General features: G+C 40.7%; 1 protein-coding gene across 12 annotated transcripts in view; it reads right to left on the bottom strand.

The window, feature by feature from the left end:
• Positions 1-16,001, bottom strand: part of LOC131693853 (talin-2) — a 202,212-nt gene that overhangs the window by 4,122 nt on the left and 182,089 nt on the right. For 11 of the 12 annotated variants that reach the window (XM_058982063.1, XM_058982065.1, XM_058982064.1 and 8 more), the window contains 2 exons: positions 9,131-9,775; positions 7,540-8,699 (listed from right to left, as the gene is read on the bottom strand). In XM_058982063.1, coding sequence (XP_058838046.1) covers positions 7,540-8,699; positions 9,131-9,775 — 1,805 coding nt within the window. Of the gene's footprint in view, positions 1-7,539; positions 8,700-9,130; positions 9,776-16,001 lie in introns of those variants that run through there. The other variant, XM_058982074.1, reaches the window with a different exon arrangement.

The raw sequence follows: 16,001 nt of genomic DNA, 5'->3' as shown, positions 1-16,001 counted from the left end.
CACATTTATTAACATAACTTGCTTTTGTAAGCAAACATTGCTTCAATCAAAAGTTATAGCTGTGTAAAAACATTGTTGTCCACAAACAACATGGGCATGAAGGGGTTAATAGATTTTAAACCTTTGAAATATTACGATTATGCCGGTTGATGTGGAAAATTCCTATGTAACAGTAGTAACCAAGCTTCATCTCCGGAACCAAATGTCAGATATGAATGAAACTCAACAGCAGTTCATGGGAGTACTGTAATCATTAGAAATCAAGTTTGTAAAAATCGGCCAAGAATTCATTTCCCAGCGAATTTTTGACATTAGCTCAGGAACTCCGGAAGCTCAGGGAGGCATCAAGAACCGTCGTCATAGGTGGCCAATGTGGTCAACGCCAATCCAAGTAATGTTGGACACTTTTTAGCATGTGTTACACCATTTAGACATCATGGCATTCTCAAACCCGTAACTCCGGAACCAGAGGTCGAATCGACCAAAAATTGAATAGCAGCTTATGGGAGCGTTATACCGTTCATTTGAAACTAAGTTTGAGCAATTTGGTTCAGCCAAATACACATTTGTATTTGGTTCAAGCATCCCAGAGAAAGGTGAGTGACACTCGTTCTGTAACTCTCGGACCGATCGGTCTATCTTTCCAGCCCGTGCAGCGTAACGTTAAAAAGAATAGAGATAATCCGCTGTTAAGGTTATCGTGCGCATTCTCCGCCTCGTCGAGGTATCAGTATTTTTCTGCGCGTTGACCGTTATCTGGTCAGTGAGCAGTGAAGCATTGTTTTTCTAGTAAGCCCTCTGGATACCGTTATATGCACAAGTTAAGTAGCGCTATAATACTACACTACCCAGTCTTGTCTATAATACAAGTTTTCACTGGGCAATAGGCCCGTGCAAAAATGACTTCCCCTGACAGTGGTTCATCTCAAAGTAAGATGGATGTTGACATAAAACCGGCTCCCCGGTTCAAGGTTTATCCATGCTCGGCCACCGGGCCTTACGCGATCTTCTTTCGGGCCAAAGACAAAAAGAAATATCGAAAATTCACCCTGATAAGCTGCAGGTGGTGATAAATAGTTTTAATTGTAACTAGCGGTTTGCTCACTACTTGGGTGCTGGTTTGCCAGGCAGACCCATTTGTCAGGGCGGTATAGCTGCCTCTACAAGAATTTCGGTTTTTCGTATGTAAACAAACAAAAAAGTAAACAAACAAATTAATTACTTTTACCGCGTATTCTCCCTCAATTCTTCACTGCTGGTCATTTCTTACAATCCACTGCTGCTGACAATGATGGGAAGGTGGACGGTTTCTTCCGACCGGCCGGGAGAGAAGGGCGGGCGCTTAGGATTCTTTGCGATTAGCCAAGGAAGCGAAAACTCCTTTACAATTAGCTTCTCCGGACGGCGATCCTGCACCACCAAAACGTTTGACCGAACCACGGGCCGGCACTTTCGACGGGAATCTCTTAGCTTGCCGCCACACGCGCGCACTGAAACGTTATTCTAGTGGGGGAAAATTGTTCCAAAAAACTTGTAAACGGACGCCTGTCTATTGTTGTGGTTCATCACTAATTATTATGGCCGCCTTCCGCACTCGACCAAACAACCAACACCTAAAAAACGTACCGCCGCATAGCTGCCATCACCCATGCGCAGCATAGCAGTACACTTATTTCAACGAAAGGAGAGCGGTGGCCTACCTAAATCCTATGTTACATATATACAAATGTTAACAAAAATTACTACACATATCTGAACGAACAAAATCGTTTACAAACAAAAATATAAACAACATTTTACGTATAAAGTGAATGATTATATGGAACAGTGGTGCGCATTATGTTGCAAACAATACACTCTACGGAATATTTTAAATTGTTATCCTGGCGGATCAGGCAAACGATTTTTCTGGCTACGAGCCCTTCACGAAGGAGTACAGAGCATATATACCAGCTAACAAGGTTGAAGCCTGCGGGGTCATCTACGATTCAAATTTGAATTGCAGGGACCTGCTGACGCACGCTGTTGGCTGTTTTAAAAGCCTCATGCTTAAACCAGTAAAGATACTGGAGTGCAAGCGTTTGCATTCAGCATCAGTCGCAATTGACGGAAAGAGGACATATATCAACTCAGACTCCTATCGGGTGACCTTTGCCGGTTCGGTTCCACCTAACTACATCCTCTTTGACAAGGTTCGTCTACCTGTACTAATTGCAAACGGTTGGGGCATACCGCCTCCCATTGTAGAAATAAGGCCCATTGTGGGAAATGCGGTGGGAATCATGTGGATGCGGATCATCCTGTGGAAATGATGTCGAAAAGTGTCTCTACTGTGGCGGAAACCCGCATGATCTCCCGACATGTCCCGCGTACAAACAGCACGAAAAGAATCTTAAGCGTTCCCTTCAGGGACGCTCTGAGTGATTTTTTTGCAGAAATGTTAAAGATAGCTATGCCACAGGTCTCTACGAACATCTATACTAACATGTCTACTGACGAAGGCGACTGTGATGAACCACAGGAGGAAACATGTTGCTTGGGCTCTTCAGCAGAGTATCGAGTTCTCCACGGAGAAAACTGAGCCGGTCGTTTTTTCTAGGTATTTTTAGGCTGTACCAAACAACGATATTGTCGGTGATGAAGTACTAGAGTTTCTGTTTTCGCTTCGCTACGAACATACACTTCATCAAACTGTAGAGCATTCAGTATCGTTGCTTGCGCAATACCTTGGGTTGTATGCACTCGACCCATACGATGATCCTCGAAATGCCGGCGGGCATTCTCCCGTTGAAAAAGCGATTTTGGGAACTCTCATATTGATTGGTCATCTGATGCGACATCTTGAACCCGTTATTGATTGAAAATTTCGAGGGGCTCATCGAACTTAATGCCCAAACCCGATTTATGTTGTTCTACTTCGTCTACATTGCACAGAGTATCAATCCTTCTTCGTATAATCCCGATCGTGTCCGTTGCTTAGATACTTCTGATTCAACTGGATTTTTCTACACATCCACGAAAAAAGAGATTCGTGGAATCGCGGACCATATACGCCCGCACGTGATTTCCAATATTCCGAGAAGTGGATTGTGACAAAATGTTCTACACTGACATGTCACCGCTTCATTCAAGCTTAATGATCCTGCTTCAGTTTACGTCGCCGAATTAGCTGCTATTCAGTATACCCTTGGGATCATCGACACCTTGCCCACAGATCACTATCGAGGCTCTTCGTGCGATGAAGTCTAAAAGCAATTCCCTTATTTTTTGTGGAAGATACGGGAGTCCTTGTCCTACGTTATCGGAAAAACCTTACCAGATTATCTTTGTTTGGGTCACCTCTCGTTGCACAGTGGTCCCAAAGAGCAAAAAAGGGTTTTTTAGATTGCGTCAAAACGATTGACTTTAGCAATATGGTATCTTTGAGAAAGTTTCTTGGAGTAGAACTCAACTTCTTTCTGTCTTATCAGATTAATGATTAATCCCCCTAATAGTGAGTTACGAAATTTATTTTCTCCAATAATTCAGATAGACAAATACTTACTTCAGCAAAGTTGTAGAGAAACTCGTTACAAACATTTTACCCGAAGACTTTAACTCTCTATCTTTTAAGATTTTTGAGATATGGGACATTATTTGTAAAAGGCCCCTTAAAAACAGTTTTTTCATCATAAGTTTTCTTCTAGATTTTTTCCATTATATAAATGTTCTAGAACATTGTTTGGACTATTAAACTGCATTACTTTGCCGAAGACGGAAACTTGCTATCGCTAGTATGTGTGGAGATATTCACGTTTTTTGATTGAAAATAGCTCTTTTTCCAATGCCGATAACTTTTAAACGGGCAAAAACGGGCAAACCACTTTGTAAACGAATTAAAGTGCAAGAAAAGCACAACAAATGCTGGAAAAATCAGATCTCCCCAAGGCGGCCCTCTATGGAAATACTTGAGCTGAAGTTTGTCTCATCCCGTCATCAAATGCAATTGATTACTCGCCGTTTGGTTGCACTTGCGCCATTGTTATGAAGTAGGCGCAAGGGAATTGTCAGTTTCCGGTGTCAGGCGTATGCATTGAGTTTTTGAACAACTGTAACTTTTGACCCAAGCAAACAGAAGTTCGGATAATACTTAAAAAGCTCACTTTCAAATTCACAAAAAGTTCTTAGCGAACTTTCAAGCTGCTCAAGCTTTAATAGAACTGCTTATCCCGCTATTAGAACATAAAACGTATTGCAAAATTACTTAAAACGAAAAGCTTATGTAGTTCCTTTATATCCCTTTTGGTTGCTTGGGTATTTACTCAAGACGTGCTTACAAAAGTAAGAAAGGATAATTATTACGACTTTAACCCTTTATTTCAGAACTAACAGTAGGGGATGGGTGTAGCGTAGTTGGTAAATGGATTGCCTTGTACGCAGCGCACCTGGATTCGAGTCCCGACCCCGCACATAGGGTTAGAAATTTTTCATAAGAGATTTTGTAATCCGAAGAGGCGAATGACCTTAAGGTTAAAACATCTATAATCGAAATAAAAAAACTAACAGTAATATATGGTGATGTATTTAATGCCGGAACAGCTCTAGTATGGACAAACTTAGGCTCCAGTATTTCCATAGAGGGCCGCCTTGGGGAGATCTGATTTTTCCAGCATTTGTTGTGCTTTTCTTGCACTTTAATTCGTTTACAAAGTGGTTTGCCCGTTTTTGCCCGTTTAAAAGTTATCGGCATTGGAAAAAGAGCTATTTTCAATCAAAAAACGTGAATATCTCCACACATACTAGCGATAGCAAGTTTCCGTCTTCGGCAAAGTAATGCAGTTTAATAGTCCAAACAATGTTCTAGAACATTTATATAATGGAAAAAATCTAGAAGAAAACTTATGATGAAAAAAACTGTTTTTAAGGGGCCTTTTACAAATAATGTCCCATATCTCAAAAATCTTAAAAGATAGAGAGTTAAAGTCTTCGGGTAAAATGTTTGTAACGAGTTTCTCTACAACTTTGCTGAAGTAAGTATTTGTCTATCTGAATTATTGGAGAAAATAAATTTCGTAACTCACTATTAGGGGGATTAATCATTAATCTGATAAGACAGAAAGAAGTTGAGTTCTACTCCAAGAAACTTTCTCAAAGACACCATATTGCTAAAGTCAACCGTTTTGACGCAATCTAAAAAAACCCTTTTTTGCTCTTTGGGACCACTGTGCATTGCTCTATCCCGGGCAATGAAAAGATCGACTCATTAGGCATTAGAAGGTGATATCTCCGAAAGACCAAGTTGCTTCAACGAATTTTTCAGTATCTGTCATCAGAGGACACTCAACAGTTGGCAAACCTCGTAGAGTAATGGGGAACTTGGACGATGGCATTCTATTATCCCGAAGGTATCAACGAAGCCTTGCCTTTTGTGGCGTATTGGGTTTGCAGAGAGTAGTTTGTGCGTATGTGGGGAGGGCTATTACGACATCGAGCACATTGTTTGGGTGTGCGCCTGATATTGTGACGCCATTTCTCATTTCTAGAAGTTCCCTGTCCTACCTAGTAGAGCCGACCATTCTGCATTCTGGTACTAATGCAACTATGTGACGGCCATCTCCCTTACGACTATGCCTGCATAAAAGGAAATTGAAGCGAGAGCCACCCGATGGTCTGATTACTTTAGAAAGATTCCCCGCAGATCCGAAGAATACCATCCGTCAACCTGGTTCTCGAATTTTTACTAGTCTGGGGCTTTAATCTATATCGTTGATCTCCCGTTTGCCCGAAAGTTGCAAGTTTTGCTCTTCTTTCTCTGTCCCTAGTACAACTGCTGCCTTCTCTATGTAAATAAGAATATAAAAAATAAGACTGCTCATTAGGGTGGGGCAAAATGATCGTTTTTTCAGCACAGGACTTTTTTGGTTCCATTTGGGGTCCCAAACAGCTGTGCAAAATTTGGGGTCGATTGGATTTGACCCGGCGTAGCGCATTGCGTTTGAAATTTGTATGGAAATTAGTATGGGAAAACCTACTTTTTTGCATTTTCAATTTTACAGACTACAATTTTTCCTGCAGTATACCAGCAATTAGATAGAAGTGTAGTCCAGGATATGCTGAACAACTTTGTCGAAGGATGCATGGTGCTAGAATGTCTCTACAACAAGTTATAGCTGTTCAAAGTTCGATAGATCGAATTAATTGCCAAAAATCACCCGCAGTGTTGGCAAAAAAATGATTTTTGGCAATTAATTCGATCTATCGAACTTTGAACAGCTATAACTTGTTGTAGAGACATTCTAGCACCATGCATCCTTCGGCAAAGTTGTTCAGCATATCCTGGACTACACTTCTATCTAATTGCTGGTATACTGCAGGAAAAATTGTAGTCTGTAAAATTGAAAATGCAAAAAAGTAGGATTTCCCATACTAATTTCCATACAAATTTTAAACGCAATGCGCTACGCCGGGTCAAATCCAATCGACCCCAAATTTTGCCCAGTTGTTTGGGACCCCAAATGGAACCAAAAAAGTGCTGTGCTCAGTTGATTAGGTTAAGATTACGTTTTTCCATATAACAATGCCCCACCCTACTGCTCATCCCCTGAACGTCTTGTCCAAGCATAAGCCTGCGTTACAAAAATCAAATTCGTATTCTATATTCATAGTTTGGAGGTAGCGGTAATTTTTTGCATTAATACTACTCTTCTCCATCTTGTATACCAAATTTTATCTCTAGTTTTAAGATTGCTGTGAAATTTCTCATCAAAACTTGTTCCTCCTCTGGTATATCAAACTGTATTCTTCTTAAAATGTTTTTCTTTAAAAGTCCATTATCCCTACTCTTGTACAGCGAATTAGGAGTATAATTCTTCAAATGGTACTTCTCAACCAGAATATCAAATTATATTTATTCTCGCCGTTTCAGAGAGGGGCGTGTTAATATATGAGTATTATGGTATTAGAGCAACCATGCGCCACAATTCCAATTTTTTAACGAGACGCGAAAGCCTTTTAAATACTCTACAACATCGTAGAACATCAGATTACGTTATCTTTTACCATTGTACAAATGGGCGTATGAGCTTAAATTTACTTAGCTCACTAGCGCCGCCATGCGGTTGAATTTCGCATTTTTCAAATTAGAAAAGAAAGTAGTTTGTAGTAATCTACAACTTTGTGGAACATCATAACTTTCCATCTTACGTCGTTTGAGATATATGAGTTTATACTATTTTTTGCTACCCGTACACGTGGTTCATTTCAGACCCCTTTGTGAATGTTGGGCAGAAATATCCAATTTTAAACGTTAGTAACTCTTCAACGGTAGGTTAGATTGTCTTGCAGTTATCGAACAGATTTACTACCCTATCGATCGATCGTTTATTTTTGTATAAAAAGCAGAAACTAAAAAAGGTTATCGACTGTAATCATGCTACATTCTCTACATTGTTTTGTTATAAACCATTCCCTGTTTACAGCATTGATCTCTAGATGGGATGCGTGATAAGACCGTGCAATGTTGTGCAATGTGTAAAATACGATGGAATCTAAATTATTTACCTCGAAGTGAATCCTTCATAATTCTGTGGTGCTGCTCCTGTTCCATTGCTTGTGGCAGTCGTTGTGTTGGACGCGATTGTCCCATAACTGGCTTGCTGTTGTTGTTGCGTTTGATTTGGCGACGCCCGGAACGTGCTCAAGGGTTGAACCTTAGTCTGCAAATCCTGCACGGCCGCATCGAACTGTGCTCGGTTGAATTTGCTCGCGTTCAGATTGGAATTTTCCACCCGGGTTGTTTCGTACGAACGATTCAGTATCGAAGGTGACACCAGCGCCGTTGGCGATTTCAGGTTATCCGATTGGTACGGTTTAGGAACGGCGTTGGCTGTTAAGAGCGGTGATCTTTGGAAGGTTGTGGTATTTGTCACTGTGCTAGTGGTGGATTGTTGTTGCTGACGCGGAAAAGTTCCAGTGGAAGAAGGTGGTCCACCTGCCACTGGCGATGGCGAGTAGGTGCCTGGTTTTGGTAAGGTGTGTGGCTTCGGAGAAGGAGTCTGATAACCGGTGAAGGTTGGCGGTTGAATTCCGCCTTCGTCGCTGCTGTCAGTGGTGAAACCACCACCTAGTTTCTGTCGGTACTTAGCATGACGAATCGCAATCAGTTTATTCTTCGCCTCTTCCAGCTGTCGTTCGCGCATCAGAATCTCCGATCGTGCATTGATTTCCTGTGCCATTCCGTCAACCATGTTTCTGTTTAGCTTAAGAGTGTGTTCCTCTTCCCCCTCGATCGCTTGTTGTGCCGCTTGAACTAACTTATCGGTCGATTTGATAACAGCATTACCGGCCGCTTGTAATCGCCTTCCAGTTTCCGAGTTAGGGTCGGACTTTACTTTGCATGCGATTAGCAGCTGAGCAGTAGAACTGGCCACCTGCTTGGCAGTCGAAATCAACATCTCCTCGGTACCGGTGCCTTGCACGAAATGCTGGGCAGCTTCCACCAAGCTGTGAGTGGCTGCAGCCACTAGTCGCGCGGCTGAAATCAATCCCTCCGACCATTGGCCATCGTCCGAAGAAGTCAGCGGACGGCGGGCAACTTTTCCCTGATCGACCAGCTCTCGCTGAGCGGCATTCGCCGCTCGTACCAATGCCGACGAAGCTGCCATGATTCCCTTCGCCGCTTCCAGAATCATCTCGTCAAAGTTCAGGTTCTCGTCCGTTTCCTAGATGGGGGGCATTCAAGAGTAACCGTTAGATTGATTCGGTTGGGGATATGACCGCTATTAGTAGAGATATAAAAACTACCTAATGTAAATCAAAAAATCCAAGAACCAAAAAACAATTTCTACAATTTAGTACGAAAACGTTTTAAATTTTACCATCGGTTATTTACGCCTGCGCTTTATGAAGATCAATGATGATCACAGTAATAATATGTTTGATTCCTGGGTGATAATATGAAATTTAACAACCAAGAATATCAAACATATCTCACCGGGATCACCCTCCACCAGAAGAAATACAGAAATTATCCAAGAAGAATGTTTAGACAGCAGTTATTTATGACAAGACCCAATCACCAACTCTACCTTACGCTTCACTATCACTTTCCTATCCATCATTTCTATCATCTAAAAACACAAATAAAACTCACCTTAACTTCAGCCTGTCGCCGTGGTCGCAAACTGGCCAGTTTTTTCGCAGCCGCTTCGATGGATGCAGCCGCTCCCAGCAGTTCGTTTTCCGCAATCACCGTCGGATCTTCGGGATCCACCCAGTCCGATCCTTTAAGCAGCTGTGCCATCCCGACCAGATCGGTAACACATTTGGCAACCCGGCGCGACAGCAGCATCCTTTCGTCGGCATTGCAGTGAGCCAATACCCCCTGCAGCAGATCCCGGTAGGCAATGGCAACGGCCGATCCAGCGTCCAACGTTCGCTGGCGAAGTTCCTGTGTCTCAGCGCAGGACCAAGCGACCGATTTACATACCGCCAGCATATCGGATATCGTTTTGCGACCCAGATTGGCCGCTGCAGCAATGTCCGCCTGCAGGTTGGAAGCACCGGCTGCCACCGCCTTGGCTGTGGCCGCCGTTACGTGCTTTGTCACTGTGATCAAATCTTCCGGCCGCGAGAGCTGCTGCATGCTGGCCCGATGCATGTCGGGGGCGTACTGCATCGAACGGATCTCCTGGGAAATGGCATCGACGGTAGCTTCCATTGCGCGGGTACCCCGCGTGTGTTCGTCCTCGACGGCCTTAACAGTTTTCAGCAATGAGGTGACGTTCATCACCATGACCTGTGTTGTGCACGGTGCAGGAAGAGAAATGTGATATTGAGGGAGAAAAAAAAGAAATGTTAGTTAGACTGGCCATGTACTGATCGGATCACGGTAGGAAGAGGAATTGATCGGAGGAGAAATCAGAATACGAACTATGAAAATTCAAGACTGCGGATGAGGTATGAATTAAATAACCGAGACTACAAATGTTGTAATGTTAAAGAGATTAAAAATTCAATTAAAGGCAAAAAACAAAGTGACAACGGCCATGGGATTTAGCACGTGGCATTTGAATATGGTGGCTCACTGTAGTGTATTATAAGTTTCCAAAAAAGATCGCTGGAGCTTCAGTTGAACACCAACGCATGTTTGTATTGCTTAAGAGTCACATTATTTTAATGTTTTTCAACTGAATGTTTCGTCTTAATTTGACGAAAAAATAACAATTAGTTCCTTACTTTTAACGAAACTTGGTGGAATGAGTAACACAATTGTTGTGCATATTTCCGGTCAAAACTCAAGACAACGGCAATTATTCACGTTCACAAAACTCGGCTACTATTTTGAAAGGGGATCTTGTATTGAAACGTTAGAATTATCTATAAAAATCCGTTAACAACGGAAAAGTTTTTTTTGTATGATTCCCTATGAATTTATTTTGGCGCATAATCGAAGTCATTCAAAGTTATAACAAGTATTCTGGTTGTCAAAAACAAATAGGTATAAAAGTATACAGATGCTAGTTTATATAGGTCAGTGCTTGTAGCATAATGACATAAAAAGACGACTATGATTCGCTTCGAAAGGAACATTATTTCAACTTGTAGTTTTTTTAAATATTTATAGTATAAGCGTATTGATTCATTGTGCACGGTAGAGGAGATGAATGATAATGTGATGAATTCGTCCATTTCACGGAAGTTTAAATGTTTCTTCGAATAGTCATCCTTTCTTTTTTCTATCAGCTTCTACATCTGACCTAACAAACCCCATGTTTTATTCCACTACCGTGAAGATCCGATTTCATGTATCCCCGATTTTATCAGCTTCATATGAAAATTGATAGTTGGTAGTTTGGTGGGTTTTAGCAGACGAACCAAGTTGAATTCGAGTAAATCAATTTTTGAGCATATATTTCTTATCTTAGAGATCCAAAATATGCGAAATTTTTTTTTATTTCAATTTTGCGTTGTCACAGCCCCTTAAAGGAAGTTTAAGCTAAATAATCAGGAAAGGTTATGAGGCTAGGGATAAAGAAGAATATTTTAAGAGCTTCGGTTTCTTAAAAAGAAAGAAAAATTTATGCTCCGAATTTATCAATGTCTCCGTTTTATCAGCCTAAAATTCACCAAGGGGCTGATAAAAACGGGTCTTTACTGTATACAATCTACATTGATGGGATGATGATCTGCCAATTAACCTTTTGCAAACCCCTCCTTCAAATTCCTCAAGAATGTATTTTTTTCGTTACCGAAGCTGTTACACACTCCGAGTAGTTTTTTCCCGTTTACTACCAGAGTGTAAGAGGATTGCGGACGAAAACACAAGAATTCCATCTAGCGCTTGCTCCTAGTGATTACGACGTCGGAAACCTGGCTTGACTGTGTTTATCACACGCCAAATAGTGATCCGGATTTGTATCACACGCACACTAATGCCGTTTAAACAATTCTAGGCAATGCGCGATACCGACACTATGTCTCGACAAACATATGATTACGGCCTAAAAGCCAACTATCAAAATCCACTTTTAATGGAAATTCCGGACAGACCGTTACTAGCTGAACACAGTTCACAACAGTTTATGAATGAGAAAACTTTTCTCTTTCGTTTACTACCAACATTTGTGATTGGCATGTAACGGTTTGTCCGGAATTTAAATTCAAAGTGGATTATGACAGTTGGCTTTTAGGCCGTAATCATATTTTTGACGAGATGTTCTCGTTTTGGGAGATTGCAACTTTCCACGCCTTTAGAGGTTACTCGATAACAATCTAAAATATTACCTACCTATTGCAATGCTTCATCGGAGCTGTAACGGAATCTGTGGTTGTAGGCGGTCTGTACCAGATCTGCTCATTGACGAATGTGATCGGGAGGATCATGCATTCGTGAACAATACGAATATCGTAGAGCTAGTCGATCCCCACCACAAACCGTTTGTCATGCGGCTAGCTGTACGTCTGGGAAATTGCTATATGCGGACGATTTTAAAACCTTCCAAACTATCGCTTCGGTACTTGACGCCGTAGTACTTCAAGAAGATATAAGTATAATTTAATGGTGCACATTCAACGGAATGGAAGTCAACGTTGATAAATGCAAAGTAATTAGTTTTGGACGCTTGCTTATTTCAGGACGTTATGAATACAACCTACAAGGAAAAGTTCAGCTTTTCCGATCACGACAACTGAGCTGGATCACCTACCCTGAAATTTGCAGAGGCTCTCTGAAGCCCGATGGCCTTGTCTGAAGTTCATAGAGATGCTCTGGAAATTTTCAGAATATTGTAGAGCTGACGAGTTTCGTGAAAATTCCTGAAGTTCTAAGAATTTTTCCAAAAATTTCGAAATCTCCTGAACTTTCCTGATATTTGCAGGACGTCCTAAAACTTCTCTTGATACTAGATAGATTTTTATGGTGCACTAATGACTTACTTAAAGTTCAAAATAAATGTTGGAACTTGAAAAACTACTCTGAGTTGCACAGAACTTCTGTAAAGTTAGCAAAACTACCCTTGAAATTATAGGATTTCCCCAAAATGTGACCCATTTTCTTTACAAAGTTGGACAATTTTTTTGCCGATAGGTTTATGTACTATCAGTCGTGAATTTCAATTGTTCTGTGCGAGCTCTTCAAAGCAATTGCGTCCATTTGCGTGAAACGTATTCGAGTGAACGCCGGATGTCGCTCAAAATTTTTCACTCGTCTATCTATACACCTTATACCTCTATACACGCACATATTCTCAGCTATATCGAATCCCGATTCGAAGTTCGGGTGCTTCTATTAATTCTGGCTCATCAGACTATTGATCTTGCTCGCTCTATCACGACTTTTACATATGTGAATGAAGAACAACGCTCATACCTCTCACATGCACACATTTCTCACTTATATCGTTATCTTGAACCGAGCTTCGGGTGTTTTTAATAATTCTCGCTCATCAGAATATCCCCATATCCGCTTGACGTCTACCTCACGCAAACTAATTCATTTCTCATCTACCATCCAAGGACCAATTTATCAATACACACGCTTATTTTTCAATGCTTTCCCAGGAAGACAGTTAACATCTATTAAACCTGCGTCATGCGTAATCTTTCTAGATTGGTTAGTTTATTTGTCGCTCGGAACAAATGACAACCACACCCACGAGCATATGAACCTTTCAGAGTACACCGTGACGTACATCGTTTTTGGTAACCAGCTTACTACACGTGCTCCAAGTTAACGAAATGGCTCAGCCAGAGAGCGGTAGACTATTCGAAATTCGTTCTAGGCTATCCGCCTTAATATGCCATTCGCTTGAAAACGGGATTTGGATATAATCCAACCTTGATTATTGTTTAGTCTTGGATATACACTAGTAGGCTATTAAGATATTGGATAGCTCATTTACAACTACAGATGCAGAGTCGAGTTAAAGGAGTTTGGTTTGTTTTCGTCATGAAATACCTAACCTCAACAGTGTTTTGCAGTGCAATATATTTTTTTCATCACGAAATAATTCAGCACCTTTTCTTTTTAATGGGAATAGAAAGGTTTATTGCCAAAGTTACAATTGAAGTTTTATAGGACGCTACAAGTACAATCTAAGTTTAATGAGTGGCTAAAAACAATCATAAAACCTCTATTGTTATACTACGTTCACACTACGTGTTAAAACGTGTTTTAACGCTATCTTGATGACATTTTTCTTGTTGCTAATTATTATAACAGGTTTTAACTCTGTAGTGTGAACCTGGTATTACTAGGGTGGCGATCTAACGTCGGTAATGCAGTTGTTCCATTGCTCAAAATGAAGCCATGTTTACCAAACATCGGTCTATCTTTACGAAAACTAGTTGGATATTTGAGCAATGTTCATCGAAATTTGCGTCGTGATACATTTGTTAACGATATTAAAACAACAATTTAAACCACTTCCCAGTATTTAATATTATTTAACGTTCGATAATAACTATACGGTAAGCGTAAGGGTGTGTTCAGGAGTGTTTCAGTTCTGGATTCATAATTTCGACAGTTCTACAATATAAAGTTGAAGATTTTAAAACTAGAACTTGCTATCCCAGCAGCAGTTTTAGTGGGTGTCTAATTAGTTTAAAATTCATGTCTCGTCATGTGTTCACCGTAACTGGACTCAAATTTATTTTCCTCCAAACGTTTTTTAAAATATGCAACATATAGAACGGCGGCGGATAACAGTTTTAAATTATAAATTAAAACTAGTCGAAATCATTGCTAAGTTTTTGCCTTTGAACGAACAAAATTCTTTTATCCGTTATGTGTCCGAAAGGGTACTCGAGCACCTTTACAGATTTCAATCCATGAAATTCCAGTATTCTTCCCTAAACAGGAAATTGGTATTAAGTTATATCTTAGAACGTCACCAAGTATAGATTTTGGGAGAGTAAATTTGGAGATGAATATTTTTTCTGAATCCCGGGAATTCAGAGTTCCGGAGAATGTTCCAGTTTTTGGGATACTATTTATGAATTGCAATGGAATACTGGCAATAGGGGAATCAACATTCTTGGAATTACATCAGAAGACAGTATCTCGTGGTGTTGAAATCATTGGAGATTTGGCGCCGAAACGGACATTCCTGTGCTGGTTCCTGTGGAACCGAGAATGGTCGTTTCGAGGTGATATTGCCATATGGCCCCGTAACGATAAATAACAAACTTCTGAGACAATTTCAAGAATATTCATACCTATATTGCTAGCATTTTATTAAAAACTGCAAATTATTTTCTAGTACTGGAATATGTTTCTGAAAATCCGGATTCCTGCATTACATTACAGCATTTATTCGGTTCGTATCTACAGTCTTAAAGTGGATGAGTTTCTCAATCCAAAAGTGTCCAAATTGCTTGAAAAATTCCATAATTATGAGCTTTCTTTTTAATTGGTGGGTATGGATATCTTTGCCGGCCTATTAAGGGTGTTTTGTTGGACACACAGCGGTTGAAAGAAAAATTATAGCCTTCTTAACATGTAACATTTACTTCTACTTCAGAATTTGCTCAAGAAGCTATTTGGGACCGTTCATTTTTCAGCTTTACTTCAATGTGTATTTAATGCTCGCCTGAATTTCGCAGACGGTCTAAAAATATTTCTGCTCAATTTAGGATTCCAGATTTCTCCAACAGCTTGAAACCTACGCTGATTGTGGTGTAACAAGAACTGCGTATGTGTAATTCCGAAGAAGCTGCTCGAGAGCCCTGTCCAGGGCCGGCGGAACATCTTTTTCCCGAGTGGGTAGTAAGATTCGGCGTGATTTCTCTACGTACTGACGAAACTTCTGATATAGCGTGTGTAAATGAAAATTCGCTGATAATATCTGGTGGCTATTTGGAAACACCCTTTATTAACAGGGCTGTATGTCCGGCTTCTCAGCGAAAATGTGTTTGTTGAATACAGAAACTACAAATGTTCCCTAGCTAAGTACCAATCACTCCATTCTTTTAAATTTCGTTGCGTTGATTTTCCGTTCACTGCTATAAAACCTTCCTTTCGCGAGTACTGAAGCCGGCATGATAGTGTTGACTAATGGAAAGGTATCTCCGACGACTGACATCCTTTCAGGCTTTGTGGAGGTCAATTTGAATATTTCTTCGATGGCAAAAATAATACCGAAAAGTCTCATTTTCGATGCAAATTCTATCTAATACAACCGGCCCCTGGATGGTCTACTTCCGGACTAAAGGCAAGCCATTTAACTGCATCGATATATCACGTGATCTAACTAAATAACACTTGACCGTGTACGAAAAAGTATTTCGTCTACGTACCTGCCGGGAAGTAGAGATTGATGGTGTAGTTTCCGAGAAGGGCCTTAATTGCGAAATAGGGGGTGGCTTCTTCAAAATCCCCGAGCGTTAGTCAGTGAAAGTTCTGGTATGCAAGCAATTGCGATCAGCAAAAATCGAGGAGTATAAGAAAACTTATTTTCCACCAGCTTCATTTTGAGCCTTTCGCCGGATTTGTTCTTCCAAAATTTGTTCATTTTTACGGGGCT

The sequence above is a fragment of the Topomyia yanbarensis genome, chromosome 3 (genome assembly GCF_030247195.1).
Source record: "Topomyia yanbarensis strain Yona2022 chromosome 3, ASM3024719v1, whole genome shotgun sequence".
NCBI lineage: Eukaryota > Metazoa > Arthropoda > Insecta > Diptera > Culicidae > Topomyia > Topomyia yanbarensis.
Note: the sequence above shows the minus strand (reverse complement) of the source record. Positions and strands in the feature narration are given on the sequence as shown.